This window comes from Ascaphus truei, chromosome 2 (assembly GCF_040206685.1).
Source record: "Ascaphus truei isolate aAscTru1 chromosome 2, aAscTru1.hap1, whole genome shotgun sequence".
NCBI lineage: Eukaryota > Metazoa > Chordata > Amphibia > Anura > Ascaphidae > Ascaphus > Ascaphus truei.
In genome coordinates, this window is record NC_134484.1 from 142,949,368 (window position 1) to 142,971,537 (window position 22,170).

Below are 22,170 nucleotides of genomic sequence, written 5' to 3' on the forward strand. Positions count from 1 at the left end.
TGCTGAAAATGTTCTTGATGAACCCAGTGTTGTGCATCATGAGTAGGGATGCGTAGAATATTTCTACACAATCTTGTTCTCGTCAGATTTTAGTGGGGGGAAAATTACAAATAGAAAACTACAGTAAAAAAAAAAAATGATAAAATTCCAATGTTATTGGGAGCAATTTACAACCACAAGTTTGCAAATGTTTAAGTACAATCATTAAGTATGCATTTTGGGCCTTGCCAATGCCAAGATGGCATTCACACTGACTTTCTGCAACTTTCTAAAACATTTGCAGTACCAAATGTAAACTGAACTGGGACATCATTTGTACATGTGTAATTGTTAGCACTTTTCTCTGAAGCAGCAAACCAGTGAAGTAACGCGGGTAACTTTACTGGGAAGTATCTCGGGAACTGAGGGGTACACGGCGCTGAAAATAACGTGGTTCCTAACTTGTAAAAACAAAAAAAGCTTTAAAAAAAAAGATTGGGTTTTGCTCCACCAACCCTGGTCTCCAAAGGTACAAAATAATTGATACTGTACATAACAATAGGTGGTTGTGTTGGTTTAGCAAATATTTATACACACTTACTCAAAATGATTCATTCCAAATATATAAAATGTTTACTTTTGGATGAATAATTTTGGGACAACCTGCATATTTTCATATATTTTTATATACATCTATGAATATTGCTTTATTTTTCCTAACATATTTTTTTTATTTTTTATTTTACAGGTGTCGATTTTAAAATCAAAACTGTAGAACTAAGAGGGAAGAAAATTAGGTTACAGATTTGGTAAGTAATAATCTGATAAAATGATCTTATATGTTCCTTACTTGCACATGACCAGCATTATAACCTTTAGTCTATCAGTGTACTGACAGATTCCCCTTTGCAAGAAGGAATTTCAAAGCTTAAATGTATACCAGATGTTAAACAGAAACAAAAGGTGTCTGTGTGTCTGTGTGTCTGTGTGTCTGCGTGTCTGCGTGTCTGCGTGTCTGCGTGTCTGCGTGTCTGCGTGTCTGCGTGTCTGCGTGTCTGCGTGTCTGAAAATAGTATCGCTAGCCCCAGTTCATTATCTGCATTCCAGCAGTTAATTCAATTCATGTGTTGATGCATTACAAGTTGTTGTCTGGGTGAGCATAGGGTTGGGCGATATCAAAATTCTCACCGCGATAACCATATTAACAAATTGATCATGAGTTGATCATCTCTATCATCTCTATCTTGCAATAAATTTGTTAAAATAAAAGTCTTGAAATGTTCTGGTAAATCTAAATAAAATGTGTTCTTAAAATAAATACATTTTCTTTAGATTTACTAGAATAGAGACCTTCATTCCAAAACCCTTTCCATGTCTTCACTACACCTTTTCCTCACCTACACTGCTCCCATCACCCTAACAACCCCCTCATTCATCCACCGCTCATCCGAGAAACTCCCTCCATTTAATAACCCTTTTCACTTATAAAATGTTAAAAATATATTAAACAGATTTTTCGACAACTAAGAATTGTCAAAATCTGTTGTTGTTGTTGTTATTATTTTAACATTTATCATAGGGGGAGGGGGAAAGAGTGAGGGGGAGGGGCTAAAGGTGCCACAGTGTGGGTAGGGAATGTGTTAGGCCCGAGCCATAGAAGGGTGAGGAGATCCGAGCCGCGCTGACGCTGAGGCTCGCCTGCTGAAATCTGGGCGATTTCATGCCCATACAGGCGAGCCAGCGGGCGCGATCGGAGCCGGCGGGAGGTGGTTGGAGGCGGGGCAGTGACGTCGCTGGGCCAATTGCCCGCGACGCACTGATGTCGACGTCACGGCGCTCTGACGTCGACGTCACGGCGCTGTGACGTCGACACTGCTGTCCTGGGATTGGAGGTTTTCAGCCGACAGCGCGCTGAAAAACAGCTTGGCGTTCGGCTGAAACCTCCATCTTGTGAGCCCCCTCTCAAGGCATCCTCATTGAGGATGCAGGGGCTCAGCGCGGAGCGTCTGCACGCCTCACCACGGCCTGTCCTTCTATGGACTCGGCCTTAAGTGCACCAGGGCAGAGAGAGGAAGGGGTTAAGTGTCCCAGCGGGAGGGGGGATGGAAGGGTTAACAAAAGGAAAGGGGAGTTCCTACCTTTCACCTCTTGCTCACACACTCTGTCTCCCCATCCTGCCCAAAGCTCCTCCCCCTCCCTCTGAGTCAGCATTCAGAAGCAGGGAGGAAGGGACTCTCTGAGAGAGAGAAGCAGAGACACAGCATTGCTGCAGCTTCAAAGCTGCTCTCACTGCACTGGCACCACAATTTATTGCGATAATAGGTAATCTCCCATATTGACACAACGGGAGATTCTGTTATCGCGATTTTTCGGTGTACCGCCCAACCCTAGGTAACCAGGGTGTAATCTGTTACATGTCTGCTCAGGTCTCTTGACACTAGGTATGGGGAAAGAAACAGGTTTTATGGGGAAACTCAGAGTTTTAGCACCTTTTCTTTGTAATTTGTTTCAGATCAATAAGAAACGCTCATTGGAACGTATTGTGGTTAGGAATACAGCATAAATTGTGACTAGGAGAAGCTGCAACGCTTTTTGTGCCACTGTTCCATATTTAAATACATATTAATTTATTGTAGTTTAGCTATAAGTTGCTTGGGATTTCTGCCAATGTTTTTTCCCTACTATAACAGCACTGTGTAAATTGTGTGCATAATATATTATGGCCGTACCTAGATTTAAGTAGGTTACATATTTAGAATGGCTTTGAAGACCATTCTACCAGCTGATTGAGGAACAAACCACTTTTTTTTTTATTTTATTTTTTTAGTATTTCCCTGGTATTATAAAAAGCACATGTCACAAGTGTCTGCTACTGCTCACATTGATATGTTGTCATTTCATACCACTCACCTCATGCTCTGCAAAGTGGGATGTTTCATTTCATCAGGGTGTCTTAGTTTTACTATACGCAGTAAATACTTTAAATGCCCAATCCTCTCTCTTCTTTAAAAAAGAAGAGAGGGGTTCATCTTATTTCTTGGAAAGGCATTGGCAAGTACAGGTGGCTCTTCTGTTTTAAGTAGATAACTATATCCAATTGAATGATAATGTTAAGTCCCCTTGCTTCATCGATATGGCACAAGTTAGGCTAAGGCCCCGGTCACGGCGCTCTAATGCGCGGCTGCGCGTTCCGGCGATTCCCCGGTCTGCAGCTCACTGCAGGAGCAGAGACCGGGGGGGCGCGTGCCGGAGGAGTGACGGGGGCGCGGTCATGACGTCACCCGGCAGGTTCGCCCTCATTGGCTGAACCGCCGGGGGGCGTGCCTAGCCGCTCGACGCGAGTTCCTGCTCTCAATTCTATTGAGAGCAGGAGTAGCTCTCGCGCGAGCGCTGCGGCCCCCCCTCGCAGCGGGCCCGGCGCCGTTGCGGGGAGGGCTCTGGTGAGCGCGGCGGACGCTGCAGCATGCAGCGGGGGCAAGGCCTTAGGGAGCACTGGCTGTACTTTCAAATCATAAAAATACACCTGCAGCTTTGATACTGTAAAAATGGTATGTATGTGTATATGCATACTCACTAGAGCCGGAGCACTCGGCATGTTTAGAATGGTTTCAAAATGATTTGATTAATTTGTCTAGGTGCACATAGGCTGGTCGATGACCACCAGGAACATATAGGCAGAAGACAAGATTGTCCAAAACATTCCAAAGTAGACTGACAAAGCCGTGTTGGTCCGAAACATCTTTGAAAACTTTTTTTGTAATTTGATAAATGATTCTATATTCTTTACTTTGGAATACTGTGGACAATCTTAGTGTGTGTGTGTGTGTGTGTGTGTGTGTGTGTGTGTGTGTGTGTGTGTGTGTGTGTGTGTGTGTGTGTGTGTGTGTGTGTGTGTGTGTGTGTGTGTGTGTGTGTGTACACACACCCACAACAGTTTTAGATAAATTATATGAATATAATACATAACTGTGCATAACTTTTATTGAGTTTTCAAGTTACAGCACTTTAATTTTGTAAACAGATAATATTCAGGGACAGCTGCAGATCATTAAATGTGTTTTCTTCTCCAGTATATGCAGCCATAATTTAATATTCATTGTACATTATGCGAACAAACTCCGAACAATTAATAAACCAAAAAATAAGAGGCTGCTAATCCCATTGCTAATTTCTGATATTTAATTCCTGTACCTACAGCAACAACGTGTTTTGTGTGTGGATTTAGATGTGGATGGATGGATTTAGATGTTGACGGATGGATTGATTTAGTTGTAGATGGATATTTAAATGTAGATGGATGGATGGTTAGAGTTAAATATGGATGGATGGATAGATTTAAATGTAGATGGATGGATTGATTGATAGATTTAGATGTGGATGGATTGATTTAGATGTAGATGGATGGATGGATGGATTTAGATGTAGGTGGATGGATAGATTTAGATGTGGATGGATTGATTTAGATGTAGATGGATGGATTGATTTAGATGTAGATGGATCAGTGATTCTCAAACAGGGTTCAGCGGAACCCTGATCCACCGTGGAGCAGTCCCAGGGGTTTCGCCTATCCGCCCGCAGCCTGCGGCAGCTTTCCTGGCTCTTCCCGTCCCTCCCCATTCCAGAGCCCGCTCTAAGCCGCGCTCTAGCAGTGCGGCACTTCTGGTGCCTGCTGCTAGTGTGCGTGTGTGCAGTCACAGCCGCCTCCTGCCCACAGCCGCCTCCTGCCCTCTGCCACCTGAGGTAGACATATGGAGGGAGATGTGAGATGCGGTGGGTATATGAGGATGATGTGAGATGCAGGGGGTTGGGTATATGAGGTTAATGGGAGATGCAGGGGGTGGGTATATGAGGGTGATGGGAGATGCAGGGGTGGGTATATGAGGGTGATGGGAGATGCAGGGGTGGGTATATAAGGGTGATGGGAGATGCGGGGGGAGCTATGAGGATGAAGATGAAGGGTGCTGGGGGAGATATGATGATGATTTTACCCGTCCGACCCGATTTTATTTATTTTTTAATATGTATTGGGGGCAGAGGGGCGGTCCTTTAAAAATGTATTGGGGCGGCGGGGGTCTTTTTAATATGTATTGGCAGGGGTGGGTATTTTTATTATCTATTTACGGGGTGGGGTTTTTTGGTATATATTTTGTGAGGGGGATTGAGTGGGGTAATTGACGGAAGATATGGGCGAGTGAGAGGAGAGGGGGGGAGGGAGTGAGGAAAAGAGGGAGTGAGACGCAGGGGAGATAAATACATGTGAGACGGGAGTAGGGGAGAGTGAGTGAGACAGGGGGGAGAGAGAAATACATGGGTAGAGGGTGGGACATAGAGGGGGCTCGTGAGGTGTGAAATTAACCTTGTGTCAGCCAGATAGGGGTTCCCCAAGATTTTTCGAAATACTTCATGGTTTCCTCCAAACAAAAAGGTTGGGTATCACTGAGATAGATGGATAGATGGATATATGTGGATAGATGGATGGATAGATTTAGTTGTAGGTAGATGGATAGATGTAGGTTGATGTAGAAATATGGATAGATTTAGATGTAGATAGATGAATAGATTTAGGTGTGTGTGTGTGTGTGTGTGTGTGTGTGTGTGTGTGTGTGTGCGTGCGTGCGTGCGTGCGTGTTATTCTTTATATTTCCAAATTGTATTCCAAAATAAGTTATATGTCAAAGTAAATTGGTCCAACCCATTGCTTATAATATAGCCCATGCTTGTTTAAATGTTCTCTCCTCTAACCCCACGTGTTATTTTACAGATGCAGCAGAGGAAAGGAATAATTTATACAGTCTTTCAATATAAAAAATATACTTTAGTCACAAAACAAGGACAAGGTGATGGATTGAACACTAGCCCTTTCAGTGCATGAATGACCTACAACACATTCACATCCTGTAATCCTAGCATTGAGAGCATCTTTGCTAGCCACATTACCACCTCTAGAAAATGAATCGCATAGCTATGAGGAAGCGCTTCTGTCACAAGTGGCCGCTTTTTATAATTGTAAAGAGGAGCACACCATCATTTTTAGCCAATACCAGGAGCCACTGATGTTATCCACATAGAAAACATGCAGCAATCCCATACACTAATAGAAAAAATCACATTCTAGAAGTTGATTGATTGCAAATCATTACCCATTTCATGTAAGGTGCATTGCTAACTGAAATAGAACATTTTCATAGGTTTTTATCTGTGAAGTACAATTCTCCTAGACACCGGCACACATGATGAGACATACAAGCAGTCAAACTTTGTTACGACCTTTTTTTTATGTTACTATATAGTTAAAGGTAAATTAGTTTTCTATATTGACCATTCGGTACAGACATATAAACAGTTGTCTTCAAGTCCCCCTTTTCTTATTGGTCTTGTCTTATTGAACATCTGATGTTATTGTACAGTCCAGTCCAGGCTTATGTAGTTACACTTCAAGTATATGAAAACTGCAGGGATTCACCAGTATAATAATAACTTTATTTCATGTACAGATGCAGCGGACGTTATTTGAACATTTACCTGGGTACATTTTGTGTTGTGCCGCGTGTAGGTTGCGATATATTCATTAGTTTTGCCGCTACAGACACAATGGCCCATCGGATTAAAACAGCAGGTGTCCCTGCTGTGAGTCCTACCGGGGTCTGACTGTCTGTAATAGTCGCGCAGTAAGAGAGAGCCTGAATCGGTAACTCTGTGCATCTCTCACAGGCGATCGCGGGAGTTTTATTTAACGTTAAACATTACAGTAATGTAGCAGGGGGTCTCCGGAGCAGAACCGTGTTGGTTTCAGGTCCGGGGACCCCCTGCTTCCCGAGATACAGGCCCCGTTATGGGGTGCTGGGATCTCCTATGCATGGAAATGTCTTGCGTCACGTGATCAAGGCATTTCAATGCATAGGAGATACCGGCACCCCATAAGGGGGCCTGTATCTCGGGAAGCAGAGGGTCCCCGGACCTGAAACCAACGCGGTTCAGCTCTGGAGACCCCCTGCTACATTACTGTAATGTTTAAAATTAAATAAAACCCCCGCGATCGCCTGTGAGAGGCACGCAGTTAGTGACTGATTCATCCCTCTTACTGTGCATCTATCACAGAAAGGCAGACTCTGGTAGGACTCACAGCTTTGTTAATCCGATGGGCCATTATAGTCTGCCCCGGCAAAACTAGTGCGGATCACGGGGAGATCTCGAAATCCATTTCGAGATTTGTTCAAATAACTGCCGATGCATCTGTAGCGCTTTTCGCCCAATGAAAGCACTCCACAATTACAATATAGCGCAAGATACGCAGCACATACGATTTTTCAGACACCATCCTTGTAGAGTTTACAATTTATATTTTTGGTGCTTGAGGCACAGGGAGATAAAGTGAATATTTTTGCGTGGCTAGCACACATCTACACTTCTGTATTGTGATGAAAGGTTGATGAAGATGATCAATAGATAGATAGATAGTTTTAGATTTATGATTTGTCTGTGTATTATGCTCTCTCAGCAATTTAAAAGCACATGGCTGTGGTTGCAAAGCTAATACATAAGGCACCTAATCGTCTATTACAATGAATATGTTGGGTGCTGTGCATCTTAGCATCACTTAGTAACTAGGGCCCAAATTATTGTACTGCATGATATAGGTTCTGCTCCAGTTTTATCTTCTGCCCTTTATGGGCAACAATGGACAATGTAAAATCCTTGCCATACAGAAATGTCCAACCCTCGACCAAACAAGCTTAGGCCTTTTTTCATGGGAGCCCCTCACTTGATTGCTTTGTATAACATTGTGACTAGTTTAGAATGTCAGCATAATGCACCTCTTGAGCATTAATGTTTCTATAGTGCACCACGTTCACTAACTCTTCTTGTCCAGCCATTCACTTTTTATTTTATTACATTTTTTTTTTTAAATCTCACCATGTGCTCGTTTTGCTTCCATCTGACTTAACTAGCACTTAATCACTGGCTGCACCGGTCACCTATTTCTTGAATGTTTGTGGCATGTCTTGGTCCTTCATCTCTGTGTCCCTTTCTGGAATGCTGTGGCTACATGACTGGTTGTCTAACCCTACTTGCTAGAGAAGAAGCTGCTGGCTCAAAACGAGGTAATTCTTTTTTATATACTATTACGTCCCGTCTAACACTGCACAAATGTTATGTGGCATGCAGAATAGTAGTGAGCTTTCACCATTTTATTTTCCATTTGGGTTGGTTTTAAAGGAGCAATCTAAGGGGCAATTTTTTTTCTGCTTCTAGAGATACTTGCCTCCTGTAGTAGGTGCCGGTAGCAGCTCCGTCTGGGGTTTAAAGTAGGTGTAGGTGCCTCCTGTCAGTTTGGGAATGAAGACTCACACACATGGTGTAGGCTGAGCCCGTGCACGTTTTTTTTGTAGCTGAACATGTGAGATGTAAATAATTATCCCTGACACAATGTTAGGAATTTCCTGCGCGCAGTGAGACGCTTCTGCAGCAGGAGTTTGGGGGAATATAGAGGGTTTCTGTCCCTGCAGGACAGAGCACTTCCTGTAGGGAAGAACGCTTCCTACCATTTTCAGCTGCTCAGTGACTGCTACATAATGATCTGTGGCTGACGGCTAAATTAAAATATAGCAGCTTAACAAAGGTGTCTTGTTACATGTTTTCTTTGAACAGGCGGTTCACAAATGTGACATTTTTGTGTAATATTTTTTCTGCTAGACACTTCCATTAATGTAAGAAAAAACAGAGAAGCTAGTCATGTAATGCTAAACAGTGAGTACAATCACATTATTCAGTATTCGTCATTATATACCAGAGTCGCTTATATGAAAAGGGCTTTTAATATTATGCAGACTCCTGTATATGTATTGGGAAGTTCAACACTTATTATAATATGTATTTGGTCATAATACTTGGTAGCATAGCTGCTACATGTCAACAACACTTAACGGTTTCAATATCAATAACAATTGCTGCACTGCATTCTAAGTTAAAGTATGCGAGTCCCAATGTCTGTTCAGCCGCGATACAAGCTATGTACGCATAATATTGCCACCTTAAAACTATTTCTAGTTCGAAAGGTATTTTTGGCGTGTACACATGACACCGACGGCAACATGCAAAAATAAATGTGTCTGCAAAGAAAGCATTTTCTGTACAAACGGGTATTGCAAGAAAACGCCTGATGGGGTACAGAAATGTAAATAAATATAAAAGCCAGTTATTGCTGCTTTAAAAAAAACAATATATACTGTAAGAAAAGACACGATTTATTTGAGTTAAGGGGCCCCTTGGTATTTTACATTGGCCCTGTTACTCACTGCTATAAGAAACATAAAGAAACAAAGTATTGGTTCATGTATGGGGCAAGTGTAACATACCGGTTTAAAAGAGGGTCGCTGTAAAGCCAACGAAGAACGGCTAAAAAGGCATTTAATTGTTTGAATACTTTGAGTAACAATACCCATGAATATAAAATGATCTAGGATTTGTAAAGCGATGCCCTTTACTGATATTCATGGTATAAACCTTTTGAGGGGGTTTACCAAACGACTATGCTGCAATTAGCTGTGGGTTTCACTAGATGTGCCAAGTTTATGGACAGTGGTCATATGCTATGTCCATGCCCTCCCCCTCATTAAAAATGTACAATCCCTGTCTTTAGAAATATACATTAATTTACATTTTAATCGGGCATACTTTATCCTTTTTCACAGTGGTCAGAAATCTATGATGTCAGAGTAACATGGATTTGTAGGTTGATGGCTATGTATTTGGATATTCATGTTGAGGATGAGAAGTGAGTGATAATAACAATGCCTTTGTTGTTCTAATAGTGAATCCCCATCTTTCCCAGGCGGCAATCCTTTGTGTCTTTATCCACTGTATCAATGACAGCGCCTCATAGGTTGTAATACCTTTTCATGGACCAACATGTTAAACATGTCCATCATATATGATCTCTAAATTGGAGATGGGAAGTCTGAATACATAGCAGGGTATTTATCCCAGGGTAATAGCCAGGGTCTTTAACTGTGAATCACGTTTTCAGATCATAAGCACACTAGCTGGGTGGTGTTCCCTGGTGTATTAATCCATGAATTATGTGTTGTGATGTAAGTATCCTGAGGCAGGGGTATTGTCTTCAGCTATTGTTGTGGGTTATGAACCGATAGAGGTATGACTAGGGCTGTACTCATCTCCCCCTAGCATGTGCTATTGGTGGTAAAGGTTTCCATATTGAGTCATGAATCCACCGTCCTACTTGAAGCCATATGCACTGGCGTCCAAAATATGTATTTCGATTCCCATTTCCTTCTGTCCTGAGTGTTGTTGAAGTTACCTCCTGGAACTTGGACAGATAAATCATTAGCAGAATGTCCATGTAGTAAAAGTGATAACCAAGTGTTCTCGTGTTGATTTCAGATATGGTGTATCTGTGGGGGTACATTCTGTTGGGGAGAGCTAGCTTGGTTTCTCCAACATATTTCAGATTAGGGCATTTCTTACAATGGATAAGATGTCCTACATTGCTTGATTTGGAGGTGATGGATCCTTTTACTGCTCTGGTTCTTTCATATGCTGTTTAGATGACAGACTAAGTAGGTCAGAGATGCTGGTTGGTTGTTTACAGATTTGAATGGTTCAATACATGTTTCTTAGTGTCTAATCCTCTTGAGAGCCATGGTTGTAGGCCCTTAATGTCTTTCTGTGGTGATAATATATTATTGTAGGTGATGACTGGTCTGTATTGGAACAATTTCTCCTTGGGTATATTTCTATCACATTGTCTCTCTGAATGTCCTTGTTGGTTGAAGGATTTGTAGAGATGTTTGTTTCTATTATCCTCATCAGAGCACATGCAGTGGTGGTAGTGGATGGCTTAGTTGTAAATGACTGATTTCATTGTATGGCTAGGTCGGCAGCCGGTGCTATGAAGGTATGTGTTGCAGTCCGTGGGATTTTATACCCTGCACATACTACACTGGTATCCAGACAGTTAATTCTGCATGTGGTTTCCTGTATGTGGAGTACTCCAGAGACAGAGTTTTAGGGTGGAATGGAATTTCCTCTCATCTGCATGAAACTGTTAAAAGCAGCATTTGCTCATGGCCATTTTTGTTTGTTTGTTTTAATAAATGCAGCAATTCCTTACATTTACTGCAATGCAATTCTCTAAACTGCTGACCGATCCGTACTCCCGATTGGTGAAGATCCTCCCAATATGGCTGCCTATTCCAAAACAGGAAGTGCTATAGCTTACAAAATCATTGTTGTAACAACCCGAGGAAGCTTAATACATTAAAATGATTAAAAAGGGTATAAAGAGTGAAACGCTTTTTTTTAATTTTTTTTAAAATATAAATGCAGTAAGTATTTAATACTACACAATTCATTTATATAAAAAATATATATATGTGTATATATATATATAATATTTTGAATGAAATGCTGCCTTGTGACCTCATTCCTTATGTCCAGATAAGGAATATCATTGATTTAACAAATGTACTGTATGTCAGAGGTTTTAGTTGTTAGTGGAAAAATTCCTCAAGTTTAGGTTAGTATATTGTAGGGTCATACGTGTCCCGACTAAGAGACATTTCACTGATTATTTTGCGGCTAAACAAGATCATGTTATGTACAATTCATACAGAAAATCTATTGTAATACACAATTTTTTTCAAGTCCCTTAGGATGCTAGATGGTTACTCTAATGTCCAATTGGTGTAGCATACTGAGCTTTGATATATTCTTATACAGTATATATGCCTTTTATTCAGTGGTTGGCACCCCAAATTAATAAGTGGGCCACATGTTATTGTCGCATTTGCTGCTTTACTATAATCACAAACATACATTTTAAGTTTAAACTTGGGAACAAGCTTGCTTTAAACTGTAAGCACAGCTAATTACATTTTTTTTAAATTATGTGGCATAATGTAATATATTATGCAAACTATTGGTAGACCCTTTGGTCCTTACTTTATTATTACCTAATAAAGTTCTTATTGTTACATGGCTGTGCATAAAACTTGTGTTTTGGGCAGAATACATGGGCCTAATGTCCCTTGCCTGCCATCAATTTCTGTTTGTTGGGTTGGCATTTCAAACCTATCTGGAGCTTTGACACTACATTTGACCAAAAGGTAAGAGGCACTTGTGTATCATGTCATTCATTGAATCCGATGACCAATCTATAAACTGTCTGAATTAAGGGTGTCCACATTCATTTGTATTTTTTTTATGTAACATAATCATTTTAATACATACATCAGATCCCTGTTCTTTTTCTCAGCAATAATGGAGACCAGTTGGACAGTGTGGCTTTTTATCATGCTTTTGAGAGTCCCTCAATTTCCACATTCTTTTAATGAGGAGGCAGCAAGTCACACAATGGTAACTCACATCATCTTCTGATGCCAAGATGTTTGTACAATTCAGGCTTTGTCCAAAATCGTTTCAGTAGGTGGGGAAATGAACATTGCTATTCCTCTGTTTTGCTTGAATGGACGAGGGACTGACCAGCCCGTGTTTACTACTGTTCTCCACTTTTGCCTCCATAGGGACACCGCTGGCCAAGAGCGATTCAACAGCATTACCTCAGCCTACTACCGGAGTGCCAAGGGGATCGTATTAGTGTATGATATCACCAAGAAGGAGACCTTTGAAGATTTACCAAAATGGATGAAAATGATTGATAAGGTAGGCTTGAAAAAAACACGTGAGTTTTTTTCTTGTTTGCAGTATAAATCAACAGCCATGCACCAATACAGGAAAAGCAACCAAATGCATCCATCACATCACCTATTTGAATTCTGTAGGTCTTGTTGTTGTATGTGATAGTGATGGACCAAGAAAATTGTGGTGACCATTCCAAGACTAAAAAAAAGGCTGTAAAGCCAAACCAAGTAAAGATATACTTTTTGCTTTGTGCTGTTCTACAGTTACAGCACAGACCGTACAATATAGTGAGAAGGACACTTACATTATACAAATTCAAGATGAATTTGCCTCCCTTAAAATGCCATATAATGTGAAGATTCATTTGAACCACTAAGAAGGCTACTTAAAAGTAGCCTATCAAAGTCTGAATGGTACATTTTGGTGGTGGCTGTCTCGCTACGACCAAGTCCCCGCTGGCGTTTGGCCGCCGACAAACCCGCCGCTCTGCTGCTGGACACTGAGCTACCGGCTGCTTCTACGATAAGGTAAGTTGTAGGGTAGGGGGTTAACTTTAGGGGTTTTAGTGGTTGGGGTAGTGGGTTAACGTTAGCGGTTAGTGTAGGGGCTTAGGGTAAGGTGTTCTACCGTAACAGGTTAAGGTTTTTAGGGTAGGCGTTAAGTTTAGGAAGTTTTGGAGTAAAGGTTAAGGTTTTTAGAGTAGGGCGTAGTGTTTAGGATTAGGGGTTAGGATTAGGGGTGTTGGGGTAAGGGTAAAGGTTAGGGACTTACCTTGATGGGGAAGCAGCTGACGGCTGAGTGCCCTTGCGGTGAAGTTACTTGCGGCTAAACGCTGCGACCAAATGTCCTAAACCGTATTGAAGTTGTCTGGATTTCCCACTCTGGGCCCTATGTGGCTTTCATGCTTCCAACTAGATGGTTGAAAATAACTCATGGAAGGTTATTTGTCCATGTTCCAGCTGAAAACTAAGGCCGTAATGGCGGGGATAAAAAACCATGACACAAAAATCAGAATAAATAAATACACAATGATGATGGATTTTGGTTAAAAAGAGACAGAACCCCTTCCACATGTCACTGTTAATAGCATGTTTTTGTCGTAAGAGGGACTGCCTGTTTAATGGTGGTGATATGTTGAATAGTTTAATACTAGGTGATTGAGATCTTTCTCAATTGGTCCTCAGGCATGCAGCGAGTTCCTATAAACCTGTTTACCTTATCACTGGAGTGATTCAGACAAAACTGGCAATTACGTTGTTACTGTATAACAGGAAATAAACACAATTTCAGACCTTCACAAAAGATACCTTCACGTAAAAAGTATAATTATTTTGCTATCAAACAATTTGTTGAAACCTTTGAAACCTATCCTTAGTTCATTGCAGTCCTAAGAAGTGCCGGCATCTCCTGACTTTCATTCTTGTTCATGTCACGTGTTTACTGTATTGCTTTGGCAAATATGCAAAAGAAAGCATCCTATGCAAGTGAAAGTATGAAGTAATGCGAACATGCTGTTTTGGTTCTAGTATGCATCTGAAGAGGCTGAACTTCTTCTTGTTGGAAATAAGTTGGACTGTGAAACCAACAGGGAAATCACAAGGCAGCAGGGAGAAAAGGTAAGTCCATGCAGTATTTCGTTGTAGAACTTCGTGGGCAAAACAATGTTGGGTTATTAAAGGTGCTTTCTGCCCTGCAAATGAATATTCGGTTAATATTAAGAAATGCTGAGCAAACGGATTCTTCTGATGAGACCCATATAGCATAATTATGACACTGGTGGTTGCAACTACCAAATTGTCTGCCTCGCTAAAGACCAGGCTACACCACAAACATAGCAACTCTACTATTTACATAAACACATTTACACACTAGAGTACACATAAGCTTTTCTTTACTTTTGCTCAGTGGGTGAAAAGCATCACCCCAACCCCAACGAGAAGGTCTACATTATAGATATGGTGCAGTAGGATACTGCTGGTTATCGGTACACACACAGTGAAAAGGCTCACCTGCGTTTAAGATGAGCAAAGCATTCACTGGGTGCACGTGATGTTCCATGTTACACTAAGCGACCACGATGGGCAGATTGTTCAAGGTAACAGAATGTCAGCCCTGCAATAAAAGCCTTTGACATACCTTAATTTGATTAAGTTAGTGCAACTTTTGAAGTACATTTAAAGAGGCAATCCAAGCAATGTCCTACATGTGGTTAAAGACGGCCATTTAGTGAACCCTGGGAATTAGGACCTTTGCTAATCTATCACGGGAGAAAGAATCGATAGGCAGTTTAGGTAATTCGTTTTCAATAAAGGTAATCAAAGGCTGCAATATACAATATATATATATTGTTTTAAGGGCCTCTTCAATTGCCTCTAACATAAGAAATATATATTATATTAGTTAGTTAAGCCTGCAAGGGGTTGTAATGCATAGTTTCTATTCTATTTGTTGTAAATATCGACTCTGGGATTAATGTTGCTATAGAATAGGAGTGGCCAATTCCCAGCCCTCAAGGGCAGCAACAGGTCGGGTTTTAAGGATACTTCTGCTTCGAGCAGGTTTGAAGCAAGTGTTCTCCGGAGCTGAACCCCGTTAATTTCAGCTCCAGGGACCCCCTACTTCCAGAGATACTTACCTCTGTACCGGTGCCGGTATCTCTGCAGTCAGAGGAACGGTGTGTCTCATCTCATGGGGGCTTTAAATGTCCTGCATCACGCGGGCCAATAGGAAGCTGTGGGGACGTCATTCGGTGCGGCTTCCTTTTGGCCCGCATGACATGGGGCTTTACACTGTGCAGAGATGCTTGCCTCCGTAGGGGGTGCTGGTATCTCTGGAAGCAACGGGTCTCTGGAGCTGAAATTAACGGGGTTCATCTCCTGCTTCAATCTTGTAATAAAAAACCCGCTGTGTGTGCTGTGCACTCGCATAGTAAGTGAAACTTCTTTGTGTGTTGTCAGCAACATATAAAGTAACAATAATATTGTTATTGCTTAGAGCATGAGTAAATTTGATTGGCGGGGTCATGTTTATTGGCAGCAGTACCGGCATCATGGATGTTGAGCGGGTGGGGGAGCTCAAAGGGGGGGGTGATAGGCACATCATTCAAGGGCGGTGTTCGGCGCATCACTGGGGTGTGAGTCAGTCAGTGTGTGTGTATCAGTCAGTCAGTGTGTGTGTGTCAATCAGTCAGTGTGTGTGTGTCAGTCAGTGTGTGTGAGTCAGTCAGTGTGTGTGAGTCAGTCAGTGTGTGTGAGTCAGTCAGTGTGTGTGAGTCAGTCAGTGTGTGTGAGTCAGTCAGTGTGTGTGAGTCAGTCAGTGTGTGTGAGTCAGTCAGTGTGTGTGAGTCAGTCAGTGTGTGTGAGTCAGTCAGTGTGTGTGAGTCAGTCAGTGTGTGTGAGTCAGTCAGTGTGTGTGAGTCAGTCAGTGTGTGTGAGTCAGTCAGTGTGTGTGAGTCAGTCAGTGTGTGTGAGTCAGTCAGTGTGTGTGAGTCAGTCAGTCAGTGTGAGTGAGTGAGTCAGTCAGTCAGTGTGAGTGAGTGAGTCAGTCAGTGTGAGTGAGTGAGTCAGTCAGTCAGTGTGAGTGAGTGAGTCAGTCAGTCAGTGTGTGTGAGTGAGTCAGTCAGTCAGTGTGTGTGAGTCAGTCAGTCAGTGTGTGTGAGTCAGTCAGTCAGTGTGTGCGAGTCAGTCAGTCAGTGTGTGCGAGTCAGTCAGTCAGTGTGTGCGAGTCAGTCAGTCAGTGTGTGCGAGTCAGTCAGTCAGTGTGTGCGAGTCAGTCAGTCAGTGTGTGCGAGTCAGTCAGTCAGTGTGTGCGAGTCAGTCAGTCAGTGTGTGCGAGTCAGTCAGTCAGTGTGTGCGAGTCAGTCAGTCAGTGTGTGCGAGTCAGTCAGTCAGTGTGTGCGAGTCAGTCAGTCAGTGTGTGCGAGTCAGTCAGTCAGTGTGTGCGTCAGTCAGTCAGTGTGTGCGTCAGTCAGTCAGTGTGTGCGTCAGTCAGTCAGTGTGTGTGTCAGTCTGTGCGTGTGTCAGTGTGTGGGTGCGTCAGTGAGTGCGCATGTGTCAGTGAGTGCGCATGTGTCAGTGTGTGTGTGTGTGTCAGTCAGTCAGTGTGTGTGTGTGTGTGTCAGTCAGTGTGTGTGTGTGTGTCAGTCAGTGTGTGTGTGTGTGTGTGTGTGTGTCAGTCAGTGTGTTTGTGTCAGTCAGTGTGTGTGTGTGTGTGTCAGTCAGTGTGTGTGTGTGTGTGTCAGTCTGTGTCAGTCTGTGTGTGTGTCTGTGTGTGTCAGTCAGTGTGTGTGTGTGTGTCTGTGTGTGTCAGTCAGTGTGTGTGTGTGTGTGTGTCTGTGTGTGTCAGTCAGTGTGTGTGTGTGTGTGTGTGTGTCAGTCTGTGTCAGTCAGTGTGTGTGTCTGTGTATGTCTCTGTCTGTGTCCTGCCCCCTCCCCTCCGAGCTGGCTTCAGAAGTTGACGCGCTTCCCTTCTCCCCCACCCCCCGCCATCACTGCCTCCATCGCCTCTGTGCCGCAATCTGGTAGGAATGGGGGGGGAGGGGCTGCTGAAAGGGGCTGGGGGCAGGACAAGGGTCCTGGGGGCAGGACAAGTGTGCTGGGGGGAGTCAGGAGAGAGGAGGCAGGAGCCCTGGAGCGGATGCGCGCGTTACGTGCTGGAGCGTAAGCGCGCGGCACGCATGTGCTGGAGCGGCCGGGGGTGCGGCAGGGGAGCGTGCGGGCGTGTGGGGGGAACGGCGGCCGTTAGGAGCGGCGACGGCGGCATATGTCAGCGGCCGTGTGGGGGGAGCGGCGGCCATTACGTGACGTCACTTCCGTTTCACATTTCGTCTCCATCTCTCCAGTTTTGTCCCATCATGTCTAGGTGCCACTAAAGAAGTTTCACTTCAAAAATTCATTGCTGAGCCGGATTGCTGTTTTCAGCACAGAGGGCTCAATCAGTGGCTCAGTCAATGACTCCAGCCACCTGCGCTGAAGCAGGGATATCCTTATTAAAGCCTGACGTGTTGGTGGCCCTGGGACTGGAGTTGACCCCTCCTGTTACAGCATAACAGGAAAACCACATTCATTTTAGAAAATAAATGAACCATTCCATTTTAATTGCTGGGGTCCCTAATAACTTTATTTTCTAAAATGAAAATACACTCCCCGCCGTTGCATTTAGAAGCGTGCACGTTTGTAACCTTGACATATTAGTTTGCACTCAGTTTTGTTCTCGGGTTTTGTGGCCCGGTCGTCTTGCTGCAGATTTCAGGCCTTCTTCCCTTTTCCGTCTCCCCTCAGTTTGCACAACAGATAACTGGGATGCGTTTTTGTGAAGCAAGTGCCAAGGACAATTTCAACGTAGATGAAATCTTTTTGAAACTGGTTGATGACATATTGAAAAAGGTAAATGTGCAATGTGTTTATAAAAGTGTGCGCTCCTGCATTGCTGCTTCATGTGGAGTTTAACGTGTGCGATTGTGACTTAGTGACAAATTCTGTGTGAGGAGCTCTTCTCAAATGCAAAGAGGAATGTCATTGTTTTATCTGGTGGAAAGGCCCCACACAACGTCTGCCTTTACTCCCAGGAAGGGCACCTGTAGCTTTGCCAAAAGTTAGCAGGGCTTTTCTACCATGTCAGAAATGCAGACCTCTTCAAAAATGTTTAGTAACTCTGTGGATTCCCTACTACTGAACTTCCCTCTACTGAGCTTGGGCACTTAGATCCATTCTGCAATCCATGTCTGTATATAATTGAAAACAAAATAATATCACAATTATTAACGATTCTGAATTGTTACATCGAAAAACATTGTAAAAAAAAAACGATGGTAAGTAAAATACTCAGTTGCCAATTTTAATCCATGGAAGAGTCCTTACTCTGGATTAAAATACTGTAAATACAAATATGGGATAAGTATCTGAGCGACAGAGCCTGTCCTCTAAATTTAACATAGGTTGAACTTGATGGGCATATGTATTTTTTTTTTTTCAACCTCAAGTATGTAATTATGTAACTATTTAACCATTTAACCTCCGTCAACCTCCTATGGAGCCCCCAGGTTCCACTGAGCAAAGCTTGAAAACCACCAACTAAGCACAATCACACAGCCGACTGCAGCAGTGAGATAGCAGTGTGCAAACTCTGCCGACCAGTGATTTCATGCACTACCAGAAAACATTTCTTTTTGGATTATGTGACCCTCAAATAACCATGGGAAACATATAACATGTGTTTAATGTTGGCATGGAAACACACATGTAAGCAAAACATGACAAGTTACAAGTTGATGTCTCATCATAAATATGTCTTGTACAGAATTGATCACTTGCTCATTTGATACGTAGACCCGCAGCCTGTGTGCGCTTACAATGCAACGTTCTTACAGTGTTTAGAGTGAAATACGGGTACCTGTAGTAAGTTGTGAGGTCCTAGAAATGCCCAGTGGTGAGGAGCTACTAAATGGAAATTTATCATGAACTACAGGTACAGCCACCAGTATCCGATGACTTGCTTGGGAAAATCTGGGGCAATTTCCCAGTAAACTGCAACATTTCTGTGAGATTTCTGTAGCCAGACTAATGGCCCATCGGATTAACACACCGGGGGGTCCCTGAAGGTCCCATTCAAACGAAATGGGACTGCAGGGACCCGGTGGGTTAATTTGATGGGCCATTAGTCTGGCTGCAGAGAATCTCACAGAAACATTTCAGCATTTACAGGGAGAATACCCCAGTATTTTCCCAGGCAAGTCATCGGATACTGGTGGCTGTACCTGTATAAAGTTATATTCTTTCTGTGTCCAAATGAAACTGTAAAGATGAGTTAAGACACGAGAAGAGTTAATGAGACACATTTTGTTCTCAGCAACTATTCTCTTGGTCTGAACAGCGCCATGATTTTTGTGGCATATACATGCGTTACTTTCAGTTTATATAGAACCACTATTGGGCATCTGCTAATCTGTACAGGCATACCCCGCATTAACGTACGCAATGGGACCGGAGCATGTATGTAAAGCGAAAATGTACTTAAAGTGAAGCACTACCTTTTTCCCCACTTATCGATGCATGTACTGCACTGCAATCGTCATTTATGTGCATAACTGATGTAAATAACGCATTTATAACAGGCTCTATAGTCTCCCCGCTTGTGCACAGCTTCGGTACAGGTAGGGAGCCGGTATTGCTGTTCAGGAAGTGCTGACAGGCCCATGCGTGAGCTGCCGTTTGCCTATTGAGCGATTTGTACTTACTCGCGAGTGTACTTAAAGTGAGTGTCCTTAAACCGGGGTATGCCTGTACAATACTTTGACATGGATAATTTGATCAGCACTCTTAAAGAAGTGTGCAAGGATGAATAGGGGGTTGTAACAAGACTCCTAGTACATACAGTAGTACATTTTGTTAAATCTTTCCCTGAACTATGTCCTTTTTCAGATGCCTTTGGATATTATGAGGAGTGAGTTATCCAACAGCATCCTGTCTCTTCAACCGGAACCTGAAGTTTCACCAGAATTGTCTCCGCCTAGAACTCCTGTGCATTGCTGTTGACTTTACTCCTGTGCTTCAGACATAGCAGCACACTGACTGTCAATGTCCCTGTGTCCTGCGATACAATCATTAGGAAGGTCCCATTTTGCACTTCTTTATCAGATCTGTGTAAATATGCAAATAAGCAGCTCCAAGGGTAGGAATCTGTTACAATGGGATAACGTTTCGTTTTTTCCCTTGCTCACTGCTACAGCAATCCAGAGTTTGCACAGTAAATTGAATGGGTTTTGGAATCGAAGGAATTGCCCAATATCCTAACTCCTGCACTGCGGAGATTCCTGTAACGCATTGTATTTCAGGCTCCACTAGTAGTGTAGCAGTTATTAGTGTTAACATTTGTATGTTTTCTGCTCTGAGGTGTGGACTGGCTGTCCACTAACAAATCTTGTAGAACTTATTTCTGTATTTAGACATGTATATGGTGCTTTGCTAACTATATTATCTTTTGATTAAAATATTAAAGGCCTCCAAGGACAATGCTTCCATAAACAGTATTATATTCATTTTAATATATTATGCACAATATATATTTTTTTTTAATCTGTAGCATCATGAATCTACTGGTTCTGCCATGAGTATTAATGTTTGTTCCAGTTTTGTTATTTTATTTGAAGTATTATTTATGAACGTTTACATTTGTTTAAATAATATTAGTTAACTTCGCTCTCTACACTTTGTGCTATCAAAGTCCCCCTTCACAATATTCTATTATCTAATCTAATAAACCCCATACCCAGAATCCTTTGTGTGCGCAGTATTTTACCCTTTGTGGTATTAAAGCCCCTTTGACGAGGCTAAGGAAGTATGAGGCATACAAGCTTCATTCCATGTATTATTTCATCGGTTTATTGAAAGTGACAACTTGAAAATCTGCTAAAGATTAAAAAGCAGCTTTGCTGTTCCAATTTTGAACTGATCATGTTTAAAAGAGAGGACTGAAAAAATTTATTTAATTTTCTGTTCTCTAACTGTGCATTTCATCTTCCTACTTTTTGTGGAGGTGGAGAAGAATTTTTTTTTTTTTTGTGGCAAAGCAGAACATACACCTTAAATGGCACACACTGTTCTTTGATGATGGTGGATTTGTAAACTACATATTTGATATATCTCTTATTAAAAAGCACTGTTTAAACTGGTATGGAAAAAGCTGCGGTAGATATGCATTTGGATAAATGTGTGTCCTGAACATTGTGGTATTTGAAACATTATAGTCTTTCTAACTAATGAAGTGAAAATAAACTTTTTTCTTTTTTTTTAATGAATGGCTGCGTTGTGTCATTTTATTTTACCTCCAAGCCTGTTTACCGTTGAGGAGCAGACTCGGTTATTCAGCATTTAAAAAATGGGACGTGAGCTTTAAAGTTTAATAGCGAGAGACTCCCTGAGAGAACGACTCATGTCATAGCAAGAACCCCCTTCACTGATTGGCTTGTCTGCATGATCTAGCGAGAGGCCACTGGTTTACCACAGAACTGAGAAATCGGTGGCAAAATAATGAAACGGTTATGCTCGGGCAATCCCTTGATTACGGAAGATTTTCACCTTGGAATAATTGTACAACATTCTGAACTGGCAATCAAGACCTGGACTATGAAGGTGGCGACATCTAATAGGTCCCATATCAATTTTTACGTTATTTTTTGCCCTACCTATAGTCATTTTTTAAGTACGCTCTGGCATGAAGATTACTTTTTAAAGCAGCAATCCCCTCTGAAAGACACTTTTTTTTTTTTTTATTATTATTATTTATTTTGTGCAGAAAGCCCCCCTCTTTTTAAGTTTCAGGAAAAGTAGAATTTTTTTTAAAGAAAGATTTTGCCCAATTCCAAGATGGCTGCCAGACAGCTCCCTGTCTGTCACCCAACCTGGAAAGCTGAAGTGTAATATTTCCTGAGCCATAGGAGGAAGAGGGCATGAACGTGGCATCACTACTTTGTGGGATCTACAGCATTCAGTATGTTTAAAAATAAAAAAAATCCCTCCGAAGGAGGATTACTGG

General features: G+C 42.2%; 1 protein-coding gene across 1 annotated transcript in view; it reads left to right on the forward strand.

The window, feature by feature from the left end:
* RAB12 (RAB12, member RAS oncogene family) overlaps positions 1 to 21,433 on the forward strand; it is a 47,679-nt gene extending 26,246 nt beyond the window's left edge. Inside the window, exons 2-6 of the mRNA XM_075585349.1 lie at positions 728 to 788; positions 12,522 to 12,660; positions 14,166 to 14,255; positions 17,919 to 18,023; positions 20,058 to 21,433. Of these exons, the coding sequence (XP_075441464.1) occupies positions 728 to 788; positions 12,522 to 12,660; positions 14,166 to 14,255; positions 17,919 to 18,023; positions 20,058 to 20,171 (509 nt within the window). The 3' untranslated portion in view covers positions 20,172 to 21,433. The remainder of the gene's footprint in view (positions 1 to 727; positions 789 to 12,521; positions 12,661 to 14,165; positions 14,256 to 17,918; positions 18,024 to 20,057) is intronic.
* Positions 21,434 to 22,170: the final 737 nt, after the last annotated feature.